The 25121-nt window shown below is 37.2% G+C and overlaps 2 protein-coding genes across 2 annotated transcripts in view; both read left to right on the forward strand.

Annotated features, from left to right (window-relative positions):
- The window catches only part of LOC109431943 (tyrosine-protein phosphatase 99A), a 586380-nt gene that overhangs the window by 267775 nt on the left and 293484 nt on the right, over positions 1 to 25121 (forward strand). The window lies entirely within an intron of this gene.
- On the forward strand, positions 22217 to 24950 carry LOC134286438 (uncharacterized). The gene is made up of 2 exons (XM_062848050.1): positions 22217 to 22551; positions 23481 to 24950. The coding sequence occupies exon 2, from the start codon at positions 23488 to 23490 to the stop codon at positions 24682 to 24684; it is 1197 nt and encodes a 398-aa protein (XP_062704034.1). The 5' UTR covers positions 22217 to 22551; positions 23481 to 23487; the 3' UTR covers positions 24685 to 24950.

Genomic DNA, 25121 nt, shown 5'->3' on the forward strand with positions numbered 1-25121 from the left:
TCTGTGTTCTCGGTATTGCGTTTAACTTCAAGATCGGATGAGAGCTTGCTGAATTGAACGTGTTTTTAGTTTGTCACACGTTTACTACCGTTTCGGGAAGATTTCACGGATAAAGGCTGTGATTCCTACGCCGTACTATTTGTGTTGTTTTTTAGTTCACTTTTAGTCTAGGATAAGCAAATTCACTTAGTATTAAGAATTTTAACTTCCAACGTTACTTGCATGTTTTTCCTATCTGACAATAGTTGACGCTTCTTCTATATCAATAGCTACCTGACATGACATTCTACTACAAGGCTGTATATCTACAGTAGAGGCTTTCGTCGGGGTATGATATTGAAAGGTTCGCATTCTTGAGGTGTTTGGATGTATGGTGCGGCGCAACGTGAAGTTGCGACACTCCCCCCCAGTACTTCGAGGTCACTGGTCCGACGTACTTACAGTTGCACCAACATCCAATACCGCTAGTTTCACTGCTGGTCTCTCCAACACTCCAGTTGCTGTTTGCACCAGAGCACGGCGAACCTGTCCATCCTTGGAACGAATGGTACGGACCACCCGACCTCTCGGCCAGCAGTTCCTTGGCAGGGTCTCGTCCACAACTATAACGATGTCTCCTTCCGCAATGGGCATCGCTGGACGAAACCATTTCGTCCTTCGGGTCAAGTTTGGCAGGTATTCGGCGATCCATCGTTGCCAGAATCTGTTAGCGTAGACTTGCGACATCTTCCAGGTATGCTTGAGGGCGTGGCTGCTGTCGTCGAACGCGATCGGGGGCTTAGTACCATCTGACGAACCGAGCAGAAAATGGTTCGGGGTCAACGCTTGAGACAGCTCATCGTCTAACGGCAGTTCGGTTAACGGTCGTGAGTTGACGATCATCTCGACTTCAGCCAACATATTTCTTAGTAGCTCGTCGGTGGGTGTGCGTGTGAGTTGGGTTTGTTTTAGGGCTTTCTTTACGGATTGGACAAGTCGCTCCCAAGCTCCGCCAAAGTGCGGAGAAGCTGGCGGATTGAACGACCATTTAGTGTCAGTAGTGACGAAGTGTTCCATCAGTTTATCCTGGTTTATTTGGCTCAGTGCTTCCCTAAGTTCTCGACTGGCTCCAACGAAATTTGTGCCACGATCACTGATTATTTCAAGAGGAGCACCTCTTCTGGCGATAAAGTTCCGTATAGCGAGGATACACGAGTCCGTCGTCAGACTGTGAGCAACCTCGAGGTGTATTGCTCGCACAGTGAGGCAGGTGATCAAGACACCCCATCGTTTCTCGGTCCGACGGCCTACAACTACGTTCATTGGCCCAAAATAGTCGATGCCGATGTACGAAAATGGGCGGCAAAACGCTTTCAGTCGTGTGGACGGAAGGGCTGACATTTCCGGAGCATCGGGTCTTGCTTGAAGGTTCTTGCACTGTTGACATCCTTTTCGAACCCGATTGTACGTTGAACGAAGCTGCGGTATATAGAACGTACGTCGGATTTCGTTCAGTACAGTCTGGTGATTCATGTGACGGAATCGTTCATGTATACTGCTGATGATGAGACTTGTTACAGGATGACATTTGGGTAGCAGTATTGGATGCTTTGTATCATCATTTACCGCTTTACACGCATCTACGCGACCCTTCATACGCAGCAGGCCCATCTCATCCAGGTACGGGCTAAGACTGTACAGCGAGCTACTCTTCGGCAGCGCGTTCTTCCACGGCACGGGGTTCGGTTTCTTCAGCAGCGCTATCTCTACGGCAAATTCAGTATTCTGCACTAGCTTGATAATTAACAGCTCGGCTTCCTTCAATTCTTCTTGCGTTAGCGGACTAGTGACTATGGACTTCTTCATCAGTTTCTTTCGCAGATTTGACGGAAACCGTATCACGTACGCAGCACGGCGTAGCAGAACCTTCCATTTTGAAAAATCTTCCCAGCTAAACAGTGCCGGCTGTGCAGTATGGAAGAGCACATGCGTACGCTTCTCCTCTTCGGTTTGACCGAACTTCGGTAAAGTAGCAGGCCACTGTTCTTTCGGCATTCGCATAAACTCAGGACCTCTGAACCATCGACTTGTGGGGGACAAATCCGGGATCTTTTGCCACTTCGTAGCTTCATCTGCGACGTTCAATTTTGTCGGAATCCAGTTCCACTCGTTTGCCTCTGTTAACTCCAGCAGTTCACTGACCCGAACCGCCACGAAATGGCTATACTTTCGATGATCGGAATTGATCCAGCAGAGTACGTCACGTGAATCCGACCAGAAGAATCTTTGAACAGGCTTTAACTTGTGTGTCTCGATGATGTCATTCGCCAAGCGTGCTCCGATAACTGCTGCCTGAAGTTCCAGTCTAGGAATTGACACGAATCGCAATGGAGCTACCCGTGTTTTCGCACCAATGAGTGCGCATTCAACTTCTCCGTTTTCCTCGAACCGTAGATATGCAACCGTAGCGAATCCATTCTCTGAAGCGTCTACGAATACATGAAGCTGCACCAGATTCTGTTTGCCTACTCCGGTCTTCATTCGATAACACCTGGGCACGCTGACATCCTCGACCTGTGGTAAAACTCGCAGCCACGTCTTCCACTTCTCGAACTGATCGGACTTAATCTGGTCATCCCAATTCACGCCGCTCCGCCAAATCTCTTGGAGTAAGATTTTGAGGAACATCAGAAAATTAGCTAACAGTCCCAGAGGATCGTAGATCATCATAAGGGTGCTCAGTATCTGCCTTTTTGTTGGAATAATGCGGGCTTGCAGTAAATCTGCGCTAATCCTCGGAGAAACCTTGTAGGTGAACGTATCGGTAGCGGTACACCACCACATTCCGAGGACTTTCTCTGTTGCCATCTCGCTCGACAGATTAAGACATTTTTCTCCAGGGTTCGCTTCCAGCTCCTGCAGCACTCGTTTCGAATTTGACAGCCAGTTCCGTATTTCGAATCCAGCCTTCGCATGAACGAACCGGACATCCTTTGCTAACTGCACTGCACCTTCCTCTGACTCTTCGCTAGTCAGCATGTCGTCGACGTAGTGTTCTTCGATTATCGCTTCAGTCGCCCTCGGAAATTGTTTCTGGAATCGCTGTGCATTATGGTTCTTTACGTATTGTGCGCAGCTTGGTGAACACGTAGCCCCGAACGTCATTACTTTCATCACGTAGATATCTGGACTTCGGTTTTGTTCACCGTCACGCCACAAAAAACGCTGACACTGCTGATCGACCTTATTAACCAATACTTGGTGAAACATTTCTCTGATATCGCCTGTGACAGCGATACGGAACTCTCGGAAACGGTGTAGGACAGACGGAAGGGAAGATAGCTGATCTGGACCAGGGAGCAGGAAGGAATTCAGCGAAGTTCCCGCTACTTTTGCGGCCGCATCCCAAACAATGCGTAGTTTTCCCGGTTTGTTAGGGTTCACTACCGGAAAGATAGGAAGATACCAGACACGTTCGAATTTCTCCGCCAGTTGACTTTCTGTCAGTTTCTCGATGTAACCGCTGCGTACATAGTCCTGAATCTTCTGCTTCAATATTTCAGCTAGTTCAGGATCACGTTGCATTCGCTTCTCTAGACACACCAGTCGCCGCATGGCCATTGTCTTGCTGTCTGGCAATCGGACATTATCATATCGCCAAAGTAAGCCTGTTTCATACCGCTTCTCCTTCACATGTGTCTGGGATTTCAGCAACTCTTCGGCTCGTTCGTCGTCTTTCGACAGAAGCGGCTTTACTGAGCTCATAATACCAAGACTGTCCAGTGAAAAGTATGATTTTGCTGTGTTATGCAGTTCTGCGTCGTTCCGCTCACAACACGGGCACAAGTGAAAACTGTGGTGCGCAGTAAACTCCATTGGTAGCTGAGATGTTACAGAGCATGGTCCAAAAACAATCCAGCCAAGACGCGTTTTAGTGGCGATTGGTTCGAAGTTTCCTCCTTCTTTGCTATCCAACGCATGACCCAAGTGGCAGTTATCCATCCCAATAAGCAATCGCGGTCGAACATTGCGATAAGAATCGGCTGGTAAATTCCTCAGGTGGTGGTACTTCTGAACTAATTCCTCCATCGCAAGAGATTGTCGTGGCAGAGCAAGATTCTCCACGGTATGCACCTTTGGTATCCAGTATGTACTCGTATCGTGTGCTCCGGAAATCTCGAGCGCCAACATTCTAGAGTTTGGCTCCTGTCGTTGTTGATCTGCTGTCCATCCTAGGCACAGAGGGTACGGTTTGCCTTCGATGTTCAGTTCCTTCAGAAGGCTATGTTCCATCAACGTCGCAGAAGAACCGTCATCCAAAAAGGCGAAGGTGAACACCGACTTACCGCGTCCATGAAGGATTACCGGAACATAACGGAAAAGCACTTTGCTAACGTTGCTTACGTGTGTATTGCACGTTTCGGAAGGCGATTCCGTTCTGGCTTGTTGACCTGTCGTACGAGAATTTTCCTTTGGCTGATTTCTGGAATCATCGTGCAGCATTTCGTGGTGCATATATAAACATCCGTTTCTTCCGCAAGCTTGCTTGACGACACATGCTCCAAAATGTTTCGCTAGACACTTCCGGCAGAGTTTGTTTTCTTTAAGCAGTTTCCAACGGGCACCGATATCCAGTTCTTGGAATTTCTTGCACGATGCTACGCTGCTGCAGACCCCGGCACAAGTGATACACTGCTTGGTGGCTGACTTCGCAGTAACTTTAGGTGTCACTGAAGAACTGGAAGCTGGAACTGAACTGCTTTCGACGTGAATGTGTACTTCTTCCTTTCGACCTCGTTTGTCAGGCTTGCTAACGTACGTACTAATCGAAGACGGAACCGTCACTACGCATGCTGCCTCTACGAGTGTTCCCAACCAATTGCTGAAGTCTGATAGTGTGATTGCTTGCAAGGCTTGACGGTGCTTCGCCCAGTCAAGCTTGATAGTTGGCGGTAGTCTCTCAACAAGCTCTTGAAGAAGTGCCACGTTACAAAGATGCTCGTTTAATCCACAGGCTACGATCGTTGCACACATGTTCTGGACTGCGACACCGAAGTCGATCAAAGTCCCCAACTTCTCCGTCTTCGGCGCTGGCATCTCCCGAATCCTGCAAACTAGCGAATGAACGATCACCTCTGGTCGACCAAACAGTGTTCGTAGCGTATTGATGACACCCCCAAGCCCGGCTGGGTACAAAAGCCGACTCCTTACCACCTCGAGAGCTTTGCCCTTTAAACTCCGTTGAAGCCGTAGTAGGTTTTCCTCGTCACTGAAACCGCACATTTTAGTCGTGCTTTCATATGTTGCGATGAAAAGCGGCCACTCCTCGGGGTTTCCGGAAAAGATGGGAAGTTCCTTCGCCACTGCTTGCCGCGCAGCGAGTTGACTTCTGCTTAGTTCGTGAGGATTAGCTACCGACGACACGCCAGAACTACGGTCCGGGTCAAATGGATCCGCATTAACGTTCAGACCACTGCTGCTCCTTCCTACAGGATCGCTGGTGTTGATTTCCATTGCCCTTAATCGGCCTTCAAGTCGCTTCGTCTCCAACTCTTGCTTTTTCGCCATCTCTTCCAGCTGCTTCCGCATTCGCTCGATGACGTCGCACACGTTAGTCGCTGCACGATTATCTACTCCCAGTGTAGTTGAATTCGCACTCGGTACAGCTGCAGATGCAGTCAGCTCGTCCCGAATTTGTTGCTCCTTTTTCTGCAAGCGACGCTGGAACTGGCGCTGCAAATCGTCCACTGCATTTGTCAACTCACGATCTTTCTCCGCGAGCATTCTTTCGTACGACTGTTGCTGTTCGTCGAATTTCCGCTGCATCAGTTGCATTTGACCCTCGAACTCCATCAGTTGTCTTTCGAGTTGCCTGTTCCGCTGCTCCTGGGCGCTGGCTGATGATCTGGCTGCTCCTTCTGGTACCGGGACTGTCAAACGGGTCGGTGTGATCTGAGCCGCTCGCTTTGCTTCGCACGATGCACAACTCCAATCTGCTTCCTCGATCCCTTGATCAACTCCCACGCACTCGAAATGGAACCATCCACCACAGTCGTCACAGCACACCATTCGGCTATCATCTGGATTTTTGCACACACCACAACTCACACCCGGCATCGCAACTTTCCCATGGTTTTTCGACATATTTTAGCCTCCCCGATCGCGAATAAACGAATTTTTTAAAATGTTGCAATTGCAACGAAAAAGAGACAGATGTCCAATTTTCTAAACGTAGTTTATTTGGGACAACGTTAAAAAATTCCTATGGAGTAGATAATCATTGGCAAAGTGTTGTACATTTTTTTGTTTTATGTTGTACATATTGGTTTTAAGTTTTGGTTTCTTTGTGTAAGTCTAATTCAAATATCTTTATAAAAAAAAAGGTTTACTCACGTTTAGTATCTCTTCTGTGTTCTCGGTATTGCGTTTAACTTCAAGATCGGATGAGAGCTTGCTGAATTGAACGTGTTTTTAGTTTGTCACACGTTTACTACCGTTTCGGGAAGATTTCACGGATAAAGGCTGTGATTCCTACGCCGTACTATTTGTGTTGTTTTTTAGTTCACTTTTAGTCTAGGATAAGCAAATTCACTTAGTATTAAGAATTTTAACTTCCAACGTTACTTGCATGTTTTTCCTATCTGACAATAGTTGACGCTTCTTCTATATCAACCCAGCACGGAGGAAGTTAGGCGTTCGACACTGTTAGGCATTTGTTAGATATGTTGCTCATCGAAAATTTCTGGAGAGCATAAATCATAACCCCGAAATTATGCTCAGTGTTCGATTCTTTCGCGCATTGTTGACAGTTTCCTGAACGGCAGTTAAAAAAATAACTTTGTTGATTGCGGCAGCGTTCGTCGGTCGGGAAAATGATAAAAATTGCGCGTTTCAATTAGTTAAAACCGTAACAACCTGGTAAGAACCATTTTAGTCGTTCCTTCGTCCGACCCGTCAGCTAATCGCCGCTGCTACTGGCCAATAAGTCCGGTTCGTTCTCGTCGTACCGTTGCCGGAACCAGTCATCTGCAAAACAGTGTCCGATTCCGTTAAGTTTGGCCTCATCGTGTCGGTGAGTCATTTTAATTTTAATTTGATTTATTTTTCATTTAATTTTTATTTAATTTTAAATAAATTTTAATCAAATTTTAATAAAATTTTCAATTAAATTTTCATTAAATTTTATTGAAATTTTAACAAAATTTTAATAAAACTTTAATTAAATTTCAATTAAATTTTAATTAAATTTTCAATTTTTTTTTTAATTTTAATAAAATTTTAATAAAACTTTAATAAAATTATAATAAAATTGCAATAAAGTTTAAATAAAATTTAAATAAAATTTTAATAAAATTTTAATAAATCTTTAATAAAATTCTAATAAAATTTTTATAAAATTTTGATAAAATTTTTATAAAATTTAAATAAAATTTTTATAAAATTTTAATAAAATTTTAATAGAATTTTAATAAAATTTTAATAAAATTTTAATAAAATTTTAATAAAATTTGAATAAAATTTTAATCTTATTTTAATTAAATTTTAACTAAATGTTAATTAAATTTTAATTCAATTTCAATTGAAATTTTAATAAAATTTTAGTTTAAATTTAATTCAATTTTGTTTTGATTTTAATTTAATTTTAATTCAATTTAAATTTAATTTAAATTTAATTTAAATTTAATTTAAATTAAAATTAAATTAAAATTAAATTTAAATTAAATTTAAATTAAATTGAAATTAAATTGAAATTAAATTTAAATTAAATTTAAATTAAATTTAAATTAAATTTAATTTAAATTTAATTTAAATTTAATTTAAATTTAATTTAAATTTAATTTAAATTTAATTTAAATTTAATTTAAATTTAATTTAAATTTAATTTAAATTTAATTTTAATTTAATTTTAATTTAATTTAAATTTAATTTAAATTTAATTTAAATTTAATTTAAATTTAATTTAAATTTAATTTAAATTTAATTTAAATTTAATTTAAATTTAATTTAAATTTAATTTAAATTTAATTTAAATTTAATTTAAATTTAATTTTAATTTAATTTTAATTTAATTTTAATTTAATTTTAATTTATTTTTAATTTAATTTTAATTTAATTTTAATTTAATTTTAATTTTAATTTAATTTTAATTTAATTTTAATTTAATTTTAATTTAATTTTAATTTAATTTTAATTTAATTTTAATTTAATTTTAATTTAATTTTAATTTAATTTTAATTTAATTTTAATTTAATTTTAATTTAATTTTAATTTAATTTTAATTTAATTTTAATTTAATTTTAATTTAATTTTAATTTAATTTTAATTTAATTTTAATTTAATTTTAATTTAATTTTAATTTAATTTTAATTTAATTTTAATTTAATTTTAATTTAATTTTAATTTAATTTTAATTTAATTTTAATTTAATTTTAATTTAATTTTAATTTAATTTTAATTTAATTTTAATTTAATTTTAATTTAATTTTAATTTAATTTTAATTTAATTTTAATTTAATTTTAATTTAATTTTAATTTAATTTTAATTTAATTTTAATTTAATTTTAATTTAATTTTAATTTAATTTTAATTTAATTTTAATTTAATTTTAATTTAATTTTAATTTAATTTTAATTTAATTTTAATTTAATTTTAATTTAATTTTAATTTAATTTTAATTTAATTTTAATTTAATTTTAATTTAATTTTAATTTAATTTTAATTTAATTTTAATTTAATTTTAATTTAATTTTAATTTAATTTTAATTTAATTTTAATTTAATTTTAATTTAATTTTAATTTAATTTTAATTTAATTTTAATTTAATTTTAATTTAATTTTAATTTAATTTTAATTTAATTTTAATTTAATTTTAATTTAATTTTAATTTAATTTTAATTTAATTTTAATTTAATTTTAATTTAATTTTAATTTAATTTTAATTTAATTTTAATTTAATTTTAATTTAATTTTAATTTAATTTTAATTTAATTTTAATTTAATTTTAATTTAATTTTAATTTAATTTTAATTTAATTTTAATTTAATTTTAATTTAATTTTAATTTAATTTTAATTTAATTTTAATTTAATTTTAATTTAATTTTAATTTAATTTTAATTTAATTTTAATTTAATTTTAATTTAATTTTAATTTAATTTTAATTTAATTTTAATTTAATTTTAATTTAATTTTAATTTAATTTTAATTTAATTTTAATTTAATTTTAATTTAATTTTAATTTAATTTTAATTTAATTTTAATTTAATTTTAATTTAATTTTAATTTAATTTTAATTTAATTTTAATTTAATTTTAATTTAATTTTAATTTAATTTTAATTTAATTTTAATTTAATTTTAATTTAATTTTAATTTAATTTTAATTTAATTTTAATTTAATTTTAATTTAATTTTAATTTAATTTTAATTTAATTTTAATTTAATTTTAATTTAATTTTAATTTAATTTTAATTTAATTTTAATTTAATTTTAATTTAATTTTAATTTAATTTTAATTTAATTTTAATTTAATTTTAATTTAATTTTAATTTAATTTTAATTTAATTTTAATTTAATTTTAATTTAATTTTAATTTAATTTTAATTTAATTTTAATTTAATTTTAATTTAATTTTAATTTAATTTTAATTTAATTTTAATTTAATTTTAATTTAATTTTAATTTAATTTTAATTTAATTTTAATTTAATTTTAATTTAATTTTAATTTAATTTAATTTGTTTGAAATGAAAGTTTTAAAACAAATAAAAATTAAAATTAAATATAAAATAAAATTAAAATTAAAATTAAAATTAAAATTAAATAAAAATTTAAATTTAAATTTAAATTGAAATAAAATAAAAAAATAAAATTAAAACAGTCTCCGATATTTTTTTATTAAATATGCTTCGTCCAGCTTTCATTCGAGGCAGAAGTGCGGTTGTAACAGTGAACGCCGATAAAAGTTCACTACTACAATCACACTTCTTGCTCGGATGACAGCTGGAATGAAAACAAGCAGCATAAAAGCTATGCCTAACATTCGTCTAACAGCCCATACTAAAACATGTCTAACGTTAGTCTAATGTTAGACTAACAAACATGTTTCGAATTTGCAACATGTCTAACAAAAGTGTGTCATATCTGTCTAATTTTAGACTAACATTAGGCAAAAGTGAGACAAAAAGTTAGCCTAACATGCTGGCCAGTTAGTCTCACATTAGGCTAATGTTAGGCTAACCCTCCGTACTGGGAATAGCTACCTGACATGACATTCTACTACAAGGCTGTATATCTACAGTAGAGGCTTTCGTCGGGGTATGATATTGAAAGGTTCGCATTCTTGAGGTGTTTGGATGTATGGTGCGGCGCAACGTGAAGTTGCGACAACCTGGGCATAGTGTATCATTGTACTTGCCTCACAATATACAAATTCATGCAATGGCAGGCAAAGAAAGCCCTTCAATTATTAACTGTGGAAATGCTCTAAGAACACTAAGTTGAAGCGAGGCAGGCCAAGTCCCAGTGGGGACGTCGAGTTATAAAGAAGAAGAAGAAAATGACCACTTGAGTGTAATAACCTGGCACCAATTTATGATCGATTAAGGGCGACTTCAAAAAAATCGGATGAAAATTGACGAAATGCCAGCATTTTCAAAATAAGTTGTCGGGGGTTGGGTATGTGCAGGTTAACTTTCTTTATCCATAGGACGTTACCCGAGCAGAAGAGAAAAACAATCGCATAACAAAATGCGTTATTTTGACAAAATAACTAAGTAATGAAGTCAGTTATTTTAATGTTATTAACATAACATATTATGTTATAAGCTTGCGTGTCATAAGCGGCAAAATAACAAATATCATAACAAAAAAATGTTCCTAAAAGACAAATTTAATAACATGTTTTGTTTGTGTCAATAACAACTTAATAACTATGAATTTGGAAAATATTTCAATAACAAATTTTGATCTTCAAAAGTTATTGATAACAAACCAAAAGCAAAATTGTTTGGACCACCCTTCAGATAGAGTTATGCTAATTGCGAATTATAACATATGAGTCTAACTATTTCCGAGGAACTACTAATCAACCAAGTATTACAACATTCTGAGATTTTCTATGAAATTGATACGACTATATGTAACTGGATACAAAAAAATGATAAATAAAACAGGGCTTAATTGTCGAAGTGTTCATAAAATATTAAGCTGACAAGAATAATAATTAGAATAATTAGCTAATATGTACGGAATGCTGTAAAGAACGTAAATCTCCAATATTGTAGTTACAATTTCAAAACTTGTTATTGTTGTGATATTGTTTATCAAATATTTGTACACACTCAATATCAATATAATAACTTAGTTTGCTCCATAACAAAACATGTTATTTAAATGTTGTTTAATGGGTGCATATCAACTGCTGCATAATAACAAAATAAGATTGTCCAACAAACCATGTTATGAAAAAGTAATTCCTTGATAAGTTAATAAGACCAAAACAAAATATAAAAATTGGTTATGTTATTTTGTAGTTATTATTTTGCTATTCTCTTCTGCTCGGGTATACTTAATAAAACTAAAAGGCACATGATGATTCTTTTTTGTGCGTTAATAAAAAATCTCGGCGAAGATTGCTCACCAAAATATGAGTCAAACCCATCAAGTTACTTACCCAAGCCATTGATTTCAGTTCACTTACTTATTTTTTTTTTCGTTTTCCAACAATTAACGTTTTTTTTGCGATACGTATGAAATCATGTATAAAATATTTGACAGTTTTCCATGAGTTCGGAAATTTAACCTTCCTTTTGCATCACATTGGCAGCAGCTCACTGACGTAGTGTACGTTTTTGGTCAAAAATGACCCTAATGCCAAAGGAGGGTTAAACAACTTTGAGTACCGTAGGGCACTGCACGGTTGCTAAGGAAAATATTTTTTGGTTTTTGACGATTCGTGGCTTTGTTGTTTACTATTCGGACTTTAACAAATCGTCAGCTCCCGCATTAAAAAAAATCGCCGGCTTATCATGAGTGGTTGGATTTATTTCAAAATGGGGGGTTTGCGTGCGTGTGCTGTTTTATAACTTGATGGTGGCTTGGTGGCTCCCCTCATGCAGTTCCTTCTGGGATGCCACAAGAATTCCATCCGGGACTCCCCTCGTGGTTTGTCCACGAATTTGTTCCAGAGCTTTCTTCTGGGATTCCGTAAGCTCTTAATGAAATTCTTCCGGAAGTTATTTAAGATTCGTTCAAAAGTTTCCTCTGGGGTTTTCCCAGGAGTTTTTTTCTGAGATTCCTTAAGAGGTTCCGCCTGGGGTTCTGTCAAAAGCTCTTGCCAGGATTGTTCCAGGAAGTTCCCCGAGATTCTTCCAGAGATTCCTGGATTTCTGTTGAAATTAATTTCGAGATTCCTTCAGCATTCTTTCAGTTTCTTCTATGATTACCTTCGTTTTCAGTTTCTTCTAGGATTACCTTCGTAATTTTTCCTGAAACTCTTCCAGATATTCCTTCCGTGGTTTCTCCACAAACTTATTCTAGAATTCCTCTAGGAGGGAGCTATGTATAACTTAGTTGCTTTTTCCTGTGTTTATTCAAGAAAATCCTACAGAAACTACATGAGGAATTCCATAAACAAAATACTCAAAAAATTCATAATGAACTCCAGGAGGATTTCCATTACAAACATCTGAAAGAATTCCAGAAGGGTCTGCAGGAATTCCTGGCGGAGCTCTTGGTAGAAACCAAAAAAGAGTCCCTGGCTGATTCCTGGAAAAAGTTCTCGAAGAAATCCCGGAATCAGTTTCTGAAAGAATTCCTGGACGAAGCTCTAAGAGGAATCCCGGAAGAAGTTTCTGAAAAGTAATTCCTGACAGTCACAGAAGAAATTCCCGGAGGAATCCCGGAAGGAATTTCCGAAAGAATCCTGGAAAAATCCCAGAAAGATTACCTGGTGAAATTATTGTAGGAATCCCAGAAGGAGTACTTGAATCAGAAGTAGCTCCCGAAAAAAACCGGTAGAAGTTCCTGGAGGGATCTCGGAGAAGCTTTTAAAGGAATACTGAATGAAGTTTTTGTCAGGGATCTTGTAGGATTTCTGGAAGGGTTTCAGAAAGAATTCCTGAAGAATTCTAAGAAGATACTCCGGGAAGAATCTCGTATGAAATTCTAGGAAGAAATCCTTATGGATTGTTGCAAGGAGGTTTTGAAGGAATCTGTAAAATTTTCTGATACAGTTGCCGAAAGAACTCCTAGAGAAATTCTGGGTGAAGCTGCTAGATTTTCCAGGAACACCTTCTGGAAGCCCAAAAAAATAAATCCAGAGACATCCTAGAAGAAACTATGCCGAGGATCTAGGATGAAATTCCTGGAGCATTCCGGCGACTTCTTGAGAAATGATGGAAGAAATCTCTTGAAGTTCGAACGTAAACAAAAACGGCACAAAACATCAAAAACTTAGGAAAAAAATTCTTTAGCAACCGCGGCTTGCATTGTCCTACAGGCTTTACCAATTCAATTGTTTCTGGGTGAACCCGAATTGAGGGATGCGGGGAAAGACATTTCGCTTTCTCGCTTGCTTTAGGAATTTCTTCAAGTTTCAAGTTTCTTTCAGTTCCGAAACTCTTCTAGGTGTTGGTTCCGAGATTTCTCCAGGAATTCTTTATGGGACTCCTTAGGGATTCTTCCAGGAGTTTCTTCTACAATTCCTAATGAGATTCCAGGGTCTCTTACAGAGATTTTTCCAGAGATTACTTCCGAAACTTCACCAAGAATTTCTTCTGTAATACTTTCGGGACTTTCAGGATTTCTTCAGGAATTTCTTCCTGAATACCTCCAGGAACTTCGTTCCGGGATTTCTCCATGAATTCATTCCAAGAGTCCTCCAGAAATTCATTCCGAGATTCCTACAGGAATTCTTTTTAAGATTCATCAAATATTTTTTCCTTGAATTCCTCCAAGAATTCCGGGATTCCTCCAAGATCTCCGGGATACCTCTAGGAATCCCATCTTGTAAAAAAAAATAAACTTTTGGAGGTGTCCTGGAAGGCAATGTGCAGAAGATTTTGAAAATATCACGGCAATAAATATTGCATGAGTAAATACTTCTAAAATGTTTCTGTAACAAGATAAAACTGATCTAGGTCGATTTAAGTATATCTAGACCAGTTTCGATGGTTCTCAAAGATAATTCAAATAAAATCAATATAAGTTCCCAGAGACGAGATGCCTCTACGAAGCATCCCCAGAGCACAAGAAGATTTTTCCAATAAAGATAGGATCCTAAACAAGCAAAATTATGTAATTAATGAAGAGACCCTTAGGCCACATATAATTTTTTGGCAATCCTGACGTTCTAGAAATAACTTTCTTTGATTTGAAAATGAAATTTGAAATAATAATTTGTGATTCGATAGTACGTACACTAAACGAAGCGGTGCCTGGGTAGAGGTAAAATACTGACGATCAAAACATGATATTGGTTTGATTGATATAAGAGATAAAAGATCTGAAAATAATACCTGAAAAATGTTTCTGGAACATCTGAACAATATCAACATTTGATATTTCAAGAACATACGAATAGCTCGCTGCTATTGATTAGATCTTACAAAATCTAAATATGATTTGATGATGATGTTCGAGGAGTAATTTTTTGATTTTATTTTTCGATCTTTTATCTCTTATGTCAATCAAACCTATATCACTTTTTGATCTCCATATCAAAATATGCTATTATTGAACTCTTTTCCTCCACTCGGATGGTGTACGTACTATCGAGTATGACGGGAATTAGTTAAAAGTCCTACATGCAAAACTTGTATATTCTTATCTCTTATAAGAGGTTTATTATTATTTGTCTACGTTTGCACTGTTAAGTAAAACACAATTAATTATCACTCCATTACAATTATAAATCCAACTACTTGTTATCATACTTATGCAACGACCTACGGTTATCCAATTAATGTATGAACGCTCTACTCAATGAATAGTTGCACAACAAACCTATGAGGCTAAATTTATTTTTTGAAACTTAATCTGTCAACCAGTGGACGGCAGTAAAAATAAATCAAAATAAAAAAAAATCATTATTAAATGCGGTCCACCTCGCCTACGGATCGAAAGACAAGCACAGGTTTCGGGTTCCAAACACAATAATAAAAAAAAAACAAAACACAAAAACGCACGCTTTAGCCACGTTGGATGAAACGAATATTTTGCAGCTATTTGACTACAAAATAGTTTCAGCGCAGCTATGCACCCCTCTATCGTTCGTCATCGACGCCGTTTTTTATAGCACACCGGAATGAAAGGAGAAAATGTTCATAAATGTACTGGTGCGGCGTGGCTCGCTGGGTATACAAAAGAATAAAATATTTCTTAGTTGAATGCAAACCACTTGCACGGTTGCCTCCTGGTTATATTAAATATCAGGAATCCTGTACCACAATGGTAAACTACCCGTAACCCTAGGGCAAGACTCGGCTGACTCACGATTTACTACATTTTTTGTACTCGTTCAGCTAACAGTCGAAAAGCTTGAAATAGTGAAAGCCTCACGGGTTTTTCACGAGTACGACTGGGAATCTGGTGAGTTAGCTTTATCCTGCAAACTCACTGTTTTTAATCATCCAACTTTTTTTTAATTACCGTGTATTTTAACTTATGCTAATTCTACATTTACATCCAATGTTAAAATTCAAGAATACTTACGAAGACTTAGATTGGTTTAGGATTATTCCTATACTAAGCTGAGCGTTTTCGATTTCATCCTCACGCAGAAAAATATATATTAAATTCTAAAATAAACGACTTTGAAACAAAAATAAAATACCATTGGTCCACGGCCTAAGTGCGATTTTCATTGAATCAACAACAGCGAGTATTTGTTTCAAAGCGTTTATTTTTTTGTTTTAAAGTCTGGCTGTCATAAGGCTGAAAGTAAATTCAAAGTGAAAAATATTTGATTCTAATATTCAATTTCATTGAAACAAATATATCACTACTTTACTTCAAAAATATTTATTTTCGAATCAAAAAACACATATTTTTGAATCAAATACAGATTTTTTTGTTTTAAAAATAATATTATTTGATAGAAAAGACCATGAAAATATGTTTGGAATGGATTACCTGCTTTGATTGATTGCGATCTAATAAAAACTGAGAGCATGTGATCAAAAGGCTCCCGTTAGTTATAATATCGCATTCAATCAAAGCAGATAATCCAATAAAAATGGATAAGACTTTTGGGGAACAATATTTACTATATTAACCTAATAACATAATCTTAATAATAGTTTGTCGAATTTTGCAGTTTTATATTTTCCAATGATAGGCCGGCCTTTTGCTGATGTTTGTAGCAAGTTGATGCGCAGTTGTCTCTTGTTATATCAGGAGGAGGCGGCGGCGTATGCAGGTTCGCTGGATAGCGGAGGAAGATTCTGTCAATAAAAAAGGTTTCCTTAATAAACATAATTTCATTAACAGCAGATGCTTACCAAAACTTTTCTCCATTACATGCGCTACATGCGGTTACATAATGAGTTCCTCAAGTTCCTTGCGCTCGATTGTCCTGAGCAGGCTAGCTGTGTAGCCGCTATCTAGAAGAAATGATATGAATCTTAGACATAAACCATAAGTTTCACTTTACTGTACTTACCATTAATGAAAGCACCCACTAAAAAGCACCGAGAAACTAAAAGTTTTAAATAAATTTATTGTTAATTTAATGTTTTTAGTATTCTATTTACGACCTCTTCTTCGGCTATTTCGTCCGGCGAGTATTTTATTTTTTCACCTTATGACAACAAAAACAAAATGGCAGGGGAAAAACTTGCGCAAAATGCTATATTTGTTTCATAGTAGTTATTTTTTTAAATCAAAGACACAACGACTTTGTTTCTAATACATTTATTTTAGAATCAAAGTCACTTAGTATTAGAATCAAATATTATTTTGCTTCAATTTAAAAAACCCGATTTAATCCACCTATGGTGAACAGAACCCTTCTTACACTTATTAAAAATATTGTTGTATTATGCGTATTAAGCAAATTTATTTTGTGCGATTGGTCAAAAGTTCTAGAAAATATTGTGGATTTGACATCTAGTGAAATGGTTCCCAAAATAGCATAGACCATGGACTTACCAGTAATGCCAGATACCTCCAAGAATCTTATATGGAATGTTAAAAAAATAGCTTTCATATTCTGGAATATTGTATCTTTTGTTAACTGCCAAATAATCTTGAATCGATTAACAAATGGATAAAAAAAATCAGCAAGATGCACTTTGTCTAATATCTCTTAATCAGTCGAATAAATTAACTCCGAAGTACTTGGTATTCATGGTTATGGTGTTGAAAGGACAAAAATGATACATCTACTAAGTTAATCAGTTTTGGCATTAACTAGTTATTTTGGCTGTACAGTTCTTGCATTTTTCCCACAATATATAAATTTAAAGCTTTCATTTAACATATTGTTAGTTTTCATAAAATTCCTGTGTATTTGTAATTTGTTAATTATAATTTTGTTGAAAACAATAACCTGCTAGAATACACTTTGTATGAGATCAGCATTATTTATTGAAAAATAATTTCCCATAGACTGGTCAAAAACAAATGCAAGATAACAAGTGAATATATTAAAAAAAATAATTTATTGAAATACTCTACGTAAGATATCTCAGTAATCAAATGTCGAATCGAAATAAAATTTCAGGGCCTTATACAAGCATATTGTAGCTTTCATTTGGTGCTTAGAGAACCCAAATCGGTTGACAGACGGCTGAGATATTTATTATGGTACCCTTGGTCAAACATCTCAAAAAGTTAACCTGTATTACTCCCAAGTACTCTTTGAAAGATATCTCGGTAACCAAATGTCCAATCCTAATGAAAATGTATAGGGTTCTACTAGAATGTTGTAGCTTTTATTTGGTGCCAGGATAACCGAAATCGGTTGACAGACGGCTAAGATATTTATTATGATACTTTTGGTCAAAAATCTCAAAAGGTTTAGTTGTATAAATTCGAAGTACTCTTCGAAAGATATCTCTGTAACCAAATGTCCAATCGAAATAAAATTTCTGGGCGATCTACTAGGATGCTGTAGCTTTCATTTGGTGCCAAGAGAACCCAAATCGATTGACAAACGGTCGAAATATTTATTATGATACACTTGGTCAAAAATCTTAAAAAGTTTAGAAGTATGACTCATAAGTACTCTTCGAGAGATATCTCGGTAACCAAACGTCCAATCGAAAAAAAATTCAATAGCGTTCTACTAGGATGTAGTAGCTTTCATTTGCTTCCAAGAGAACTCAAATCGGTTGACAGACGGCTGAGAAACGTGCGTGACTTTTTTTGTAACGCACATACACACACACACATACACACATACACACATACACACACACACACATACAGACATTTGCTCAGTTCGTCGAGCTGAGTTCATTGGTATATGAGACTCGGCCCTCCGGGCCTCGGATCGAAAGTCGGTTTTTCGAGCGATATTTATACCCTTCTTATGGGTGTAAGAAGGGTAAAAACAGTATTGAATTTGAATCAAAGTGGTAATGCATTTGTTTCAAATATGCGACATTTTTCTGCGTGTACTAAAAACGATTCATGGATTCAATCGCTGTTAGTGTTCTTGTATCGACTTTTCGAACCCTCTAAGCAGAATACCCTCTTCGAATGAGTGTAATCAGTTTCGCACCTTTTAATTCCGCCCTATTTTGCTTATCCTTTGACAGATACGCGTATATCGACTACCACTTGTAATCTTCCTCAGTGTCAGTTGTGGATAACTGACACTGAGGAAGATTACAAGTGGTAGTCGAAATACGCCAGTGAATCAAAATTCAACCGTCGTGCAACAATAACGACAATGTCGCAACCTGAATTTGTTGCGACATTCTACCTAATGCGACATACGTTTGTCCCAACTTGAACAGAATAGGACAAAGATCGTGCACCACGAGTTTAGAGATTTTTAAGCCTTGCATTGTGATTTTCGAGCGGTAACTTCAAGTCGGTAAACACTGCAACGCTGCTGATGATGTATCATCAAAAAGTTTCGATTTTGAGTAAGTAATAATTGATTATTCACGAGTTGAAAAGTACGCAACAAATTCAGCTTCCGTTTTGTCTGCAACAAAAAATTTCGAGATCATGTCATTATCTGTTACCAGTTGGGATAAAAAGTAATCGCCGCGTCTTCTTTGTTGCTTGTTTTGTGCCTCTTTTGTCTGACAATTCCCTTCACTGAAATACACCTCGTCCTTTTTTTAGGTCCATGCTTGGCTGAGCGACAAAAAATTCTACCGCTAAGACAATGTGCAAACTCAACAGTTTCATATTTTTTAAAACATCTTCGTGATTAAGAGAAGTGTACAAAAATATAAAAATGTGTATTTTGATCATTATTTTGTCGGTAGAAATTTTTTTCGCTAACCCAATAGTGGACGTAAAATAAGGTTTAGGTGTACGCGTATCTGTCAAAGGATAAGCAAAATAGGGCGGAAATAAGAGGTACGAAACTGTTTCTAAAGAGTACGGAATCTATCATAAAAGCCGTAGGGTAAGAAATCAAACTTTGAACTAGTCAAATTGTAATCTTAATTTGAACCATTCCAAAATTCATTAAAAAGACGTACTTTTCAGGCAAATATTGTCCCGAAAAAGATGTTAAACAGCTTTCCGTAATATAACCTGATAACACAGACTTTAAAAGCATTGAAAAAAAAACGTTTTTGTCATGGAAAACAGGCAATTGAAAAATCACTGTGATTTCACCCATTTCCCCCCAGAAAAAGCACATTTTCGGTGCAATCGTACAGCTTATGCATTGTATCACACGCAATATGTGAACACGGCAAATGAAAGCTTATTTATCGTAGAATTGACCAACCGAATAATATTCCGCATTATGTGTCATAAAGTTATCAAATTTAAGTAATTCTTACTTGGAGAATGTTATCTTAAGTTGAACTATTTGTAATCTAAATTTGAACTAGTAAACGGGGGCGAGCTTCCAGTATTGGCCGGCAGACTGCGCTAGTGCTTGTATTGTTTACTCTTGCGTTGCGTTGCGTTGCGTTGCGTTGCGTGGTAACGGAGTAATTCGTAGATTGCATACTGAAAGTTGTCATGTTAAAACTTTAATACCCCAGCTATCCAACTAGAGGTTGAAGTAAAAAAGACATGAGAACTTCCATTGCCGGCCACGCCCATCTTCTCCGTTACGAGGATAGGAAAGGATGTGATGATATGACACCTACTTTACAAGAGGTCAGCGACTCACCGACACTCCCATAGGTGTCAAGGAGTTGGATATTTGGAATGGGATGATTTGGGAATCACTATAAGCGAGTGATGCGACAAGATTGTATTGTAAGTGTATTTGAGTTAATCATGTAGTTGTGTTGGAGTGAGTGAAAGTGTTTTAGTATATTAAACACCAACGTTGGGAGTGACATAGCTAAGAAAATTTGTCACTCCATGGGCCTTTTTGAGTCCGGGATGGGGCACAGGCTTTTACACTGTGTCCTGGCTAACAAGCCTAGGCTTAAGCGCCATTGATCGCTCTCTGAAACGATAAGAAACACGTTATGTGGATGGGAAGGGATAGCTATTTATCGAAGTGCCAGCGACTCACCGACGCCCTCGAAAATAGAGAGGAAATAGGATTTTGGTACAGGAATGGTCAGGAATACAGTATTATTTTAACAATGCATGTAATTAAGAAAAGGGCCTAACTGCCTTTTGCAAACACACACGTCTCCGCCTCTGCAGGGCTCACCCGCATCCACCCACCACACACGTCAACACACCTAACTTACTCTCTCTGATAGTTGTTCTAACATGCGTAGGCGGACGCAGATAGGCCTCACATAGAAAGAAACGCGCCTCAAAAGCAAACAGGCCTCTTTCAGATATTAGGCCGAAACTCCAAACCAACCGACAATAGTCCCTGAACAAGGCATATCTTACCGCGTATCGCGCTACATCGAAAAAGTGTCGGCAACATAAATTTCGCCCAGATGGTCCCGCTACCCTAGCGCTCCACATCACACATAAAAGTTAAAGTTGTCGGGACCCTATTATAATGAACGGTTCCACCGGCAAACTAAACCCACCCAGCACGAAAACTCCGACATCTCAGCAGGGCCACCCCCAATAAGAAAATCAAAATTCTGGTTAGAAACTGCCCCACTTTTGCACTAAAACCGCAAACCGAATGAACTCAGTTCACCGCTGCGCTGTATGGATTCATCCACCGGTGAACCAAACTTACTCGGTCCTAGAATTCCGACACTTGAGCGGGCCATCTCCAATTAAAATCGTTCAATTGTGTTTGGAAATAATCCCGCTCCAGTATCAAAACTCCCGGGCAGAGCGAATTCCGTTCATCGGTGGATAGTCCATCAACAGAATCAAAACCACCTTGCCCTCACCACATCCCAACACATACCCATATCGTTGTCCCTACTGGGTATCATCTCGTTGTCTTCAGGTTCCATCCCAGTCGCGGTATGTAGTAATATGGAAACCTCTTAGATGATGCTAGTAAGACAGTTCGGTAACTCTCTCTCCCCCGTCCCACCGCTGAAGGTTAAACACACGGATTTGTTAGAGCCAAGCCGATCTAGTCCCAGCAACCATGCTGGAAAATTCCAACCTCTACCAAATCAAATACAAATCGAAAATCACTGTCAATTCAAAAAGCAGTACCCCAGCATATGTCGCTTAAAAATACATCTTCCCAAATCCCAACCAAGTTAGAACATGCTCACCGGATTTTTAGGTAGCCTCCTGTAGTTTCTTTCTCCTCTCTGCAATAGGAACTGCTGTTGCATTATATATATTATCCGATGTCCGGTAGAACCTCCTAACAAACACATAAGTCGAACAGCCGGACCATTCTCAAGCACGCACGTTTAATCAATGTTCGGTTTCCGAACATTTTTTATCAACTTAAGCACAATCTTCTACCAATTCACAAATCGATCAGCCGAATTTAAATTACACGGACACGAAAAAAACTGACAGACACATTTTTCCACACGTCCGCGCGCGCTCGTGGGTTGCTGCGATCTCCAGTGGTTGTATTGTTTACTCTTGGGGGATGAAAAATTCCAAATTTTGTTTCCAAGTTCCTGAAGAGTTTAGAACATTGTTAGTTGAAATTCCACTACCTAATGAAAATTAGTTATGGTAATAAGCAGTGTGGAGTGCACCTTAACCGACATCGTACTATATTCTTATCCCTCGCTCATCCACCATGTGACACACATACACTCTCACCCATCACCGAGCTGCTGGCGCCTCAGCCAGCAACTCCATCCCTCTGTGGGTCCACGCCAGTTCACCTTTCTCCTCCGACCAAGCAGGCCATCTTGAATTCCACAGTGGCGATCCTCGCCATGATTTTCTTCATCCGTTCACAATTGTTGAAATTTAATTGAAGCCAGTGGAAAGTGATAGACTTTGTCCGCGAGTAATAAAATCGATAAAGTGAAAGTGGTAGCAGTTCTTCCCTCGTCCCGTCGTCCGGATTTATTCGAGGTAAGCCATCGTGCGTTTTTTTGTTCCTCTGGTTCATAAAAAAGAATCAGAGCGGTCTTTTAGTTCCGGTAGTGCTCAAAGTGGGGGTGATCCAGGACGGACACTCCGTCTTCCGAAAGTTAGTGGCGTTGCGAGACGAACGCGGGAAAAAAAAAAGAAGCATGGCGTGGTGGGTCACGAATTAGAAATTAATTAGGAAAGTTCCAATACGGCCATTTTGAATTTTTCCCCAGCGTTACGAGACGAACCGTGAGACGAATGCGTCAGAGAAAAAAAAAAAAAAAAGAAGGTGAAAGGTGGATGGGAAAAAAAACTGGAATGCTACTTTTTTCACAATTTAAAAAAAAAAGGAATAAACGGCAACTTTTTTTCAAGCGTTACGAGACGAACGTGAAAACAAGCAAGGCGTGGTGGGTCATACGCTGGAAATGATTAAAGAACCTCGAGAAACAAAACGGCCATTTTGCATTCCCTCCAAGCGTTGCGAGACGAACGCATTGTAAAAAAAAAAGTGAATACCTTGCTGGAATGTTCTGTTTCGTTTGTGTTTGGCTCTTAATTTGCAATAAAAAGCAGTGCAGATACACAGAACCAGAGTTGGATATAGCTTCTTTTTAGGTTAAGTAGTGCGATAAATCTGAATGGGTAGTTTTTGCTTGGATATGGTAAGTTTTCCTTACCCAACGCACTGTTTTGACAACATTCCATTTCGTGAAGTAGAGCGTAAAAAAAAAGGAAAAGTTGGATGCTATCACCCCCGTTGTTGTTATCGTGATCCACGTAAGACTTTGAATAATATCCAATAGTACCTTATTGTTTTTTTCTCTTGGAATAAAAGTTTTCATTAGAAATTTAGTGAATTGCACATTTTTAATCAAAACAACCGTTTCGAAGAACACTAACAGCCCTGTTTTAACTTCCTGTCCTAGGGGAAGAATGGAACCGGAGCCCGGCAAGTACGGAATGGAACCGGAACCCGGCAAATACGTGCGAATCATGCACGCAAGCGACGAGGAGGACAACACTGAAATTGAACAGCTCCCGAGCGAAAGCGATAGCTACTCAGAGCACGACTCGGAAGCTGAAGAAGCGGTTGATCCACAAATGCTTGAGGAAACGACTGTCTCTCCGCCCTTGCCACCGCCACCCAGTAGTACGGACAGGATAGCAGTGGTGGAGAAAGCCATTGTCGACTTGGCTCAACTGCTCCTGGAAAAGCCTTGGGAGAAAAAAGAAGCCACAAAACCGCCGACCGAAGAATCAGCCGCAACATGGGGAGGACTTGACGGCAGCTCTACGCCAGCGGAACCAGCGTCCGCGATTCGGCTGGACAATATCCCTTCATTCCCGAAGGAAATCCCTGCGGGTGGAATGTGGGAAGCATTCGACCACTTTATTGAAAAGTTCGAGATTGCCATTACATTAAACAGTATTACTGATCCAACACGCCAAGCCAAACTCCTGTACCTTGCCATCGGAGATGATTTACAGACGATAGTGCGCGCCGCAGGACTCCGGCCGAGCCTTGACGTACCGGACTGTTATCGGAAGATGGTCAACAACATTTCGGAATATTTCCACGGCATGACGGATACGGCCGCGGAGCACGAAGCTTTCACCAAGATGAAGCAGGAGAGCGGTGAATCAACCATGGCCTTTCATGCGCGTTTGATGGCGAAAGTTCAATTGTGCCGGTACAGCCCTGCGGATCAAGTTCGTTTCGTACGAACCCAGTTATTCAACGGCATGATTGATCAAGAACTGGCCAACCAAGGGAGAACATTTGGATACGACGCAGCGTATATCGTTCAGGCGGCAGCAAGGAAAGAGGCTTTTGGAAAAGGAACTACCAGCCTACCGGAAGGCGCCATACAGGCCGTAGGACGTACAGAAACCCCCCATCATGGAAACCAACGTTCGTATCCCTCAAACTTTCGCGCAAGAAATTTCGATGGAAACAACAATCAACTCACCCACGCCGACAACCAGCAGCGAGCAGCCCCATTTCGTCGCCAGGGAAACCAACAACCCCGCCGATATGGTAATGGACAAACCTACCGTTACAGCAACCAACAGCAGCATCGTAACTCCCCTCAAGGGACTTTCCGTTTGGGCATATATACCCTTCGATGAACCCTTGACAACTACTCTTGCGTCGGCGTAATCTACTAATCACTAAATATGCACGGTTACTGTCAAGTAATCAAAATAAATAACGCTCTGACTTGATTCCATCCACAGTGCGTTAACACACTTTCCATGGCAGATGTACTCATACACTGCAGGCTGGGTACGTCCAGCCCTATAGAATTCCTCATCGACTCGGGTGCGGACGCGAACATAATTGGAGGGCAAGACTGGGATCAACTTCAACGGGAGTATAAGGCAGGCTCAATTACAATCGACGTGATCAACAAGCCTAATACGCAAGCTTTAAGAGGTTACGCTACAGACGTACCCATGGAAATCGAATGCATATTCTGCGCAGAAATCGTGGTTGTGGAAACCACTAAGCCACCAATTCGCGCAGAATTCATAGTTGTCCCAAACGGTCGTCGCTCGCTCCTTGG

The sequence above is a fragment of the Aedes albopictus genome, chromosome 1 (assembly GCF_035046485.1).
Source record: "Aedes albopictus strain Foshan chromosome 1, AalbF5, whole genome shotgun sequence".
Taxonomy (NCBI): domain Eukaryota; kingdom Metazoa; phylum Arthropoda; class Insecta; order Diptera; family Culicidae; genus Aedes; species Aedes albopictus.

Bases quoted from the DNA above. Each gene is read 5' to 3' on its own strand.
- LOC134286438 (XM_062848050.1), top strand. From the start codon at position 23,488: ATGGAACCGGAGCCCGGCAAGTACGGAATGGAACCGGAACCCGGCAAA.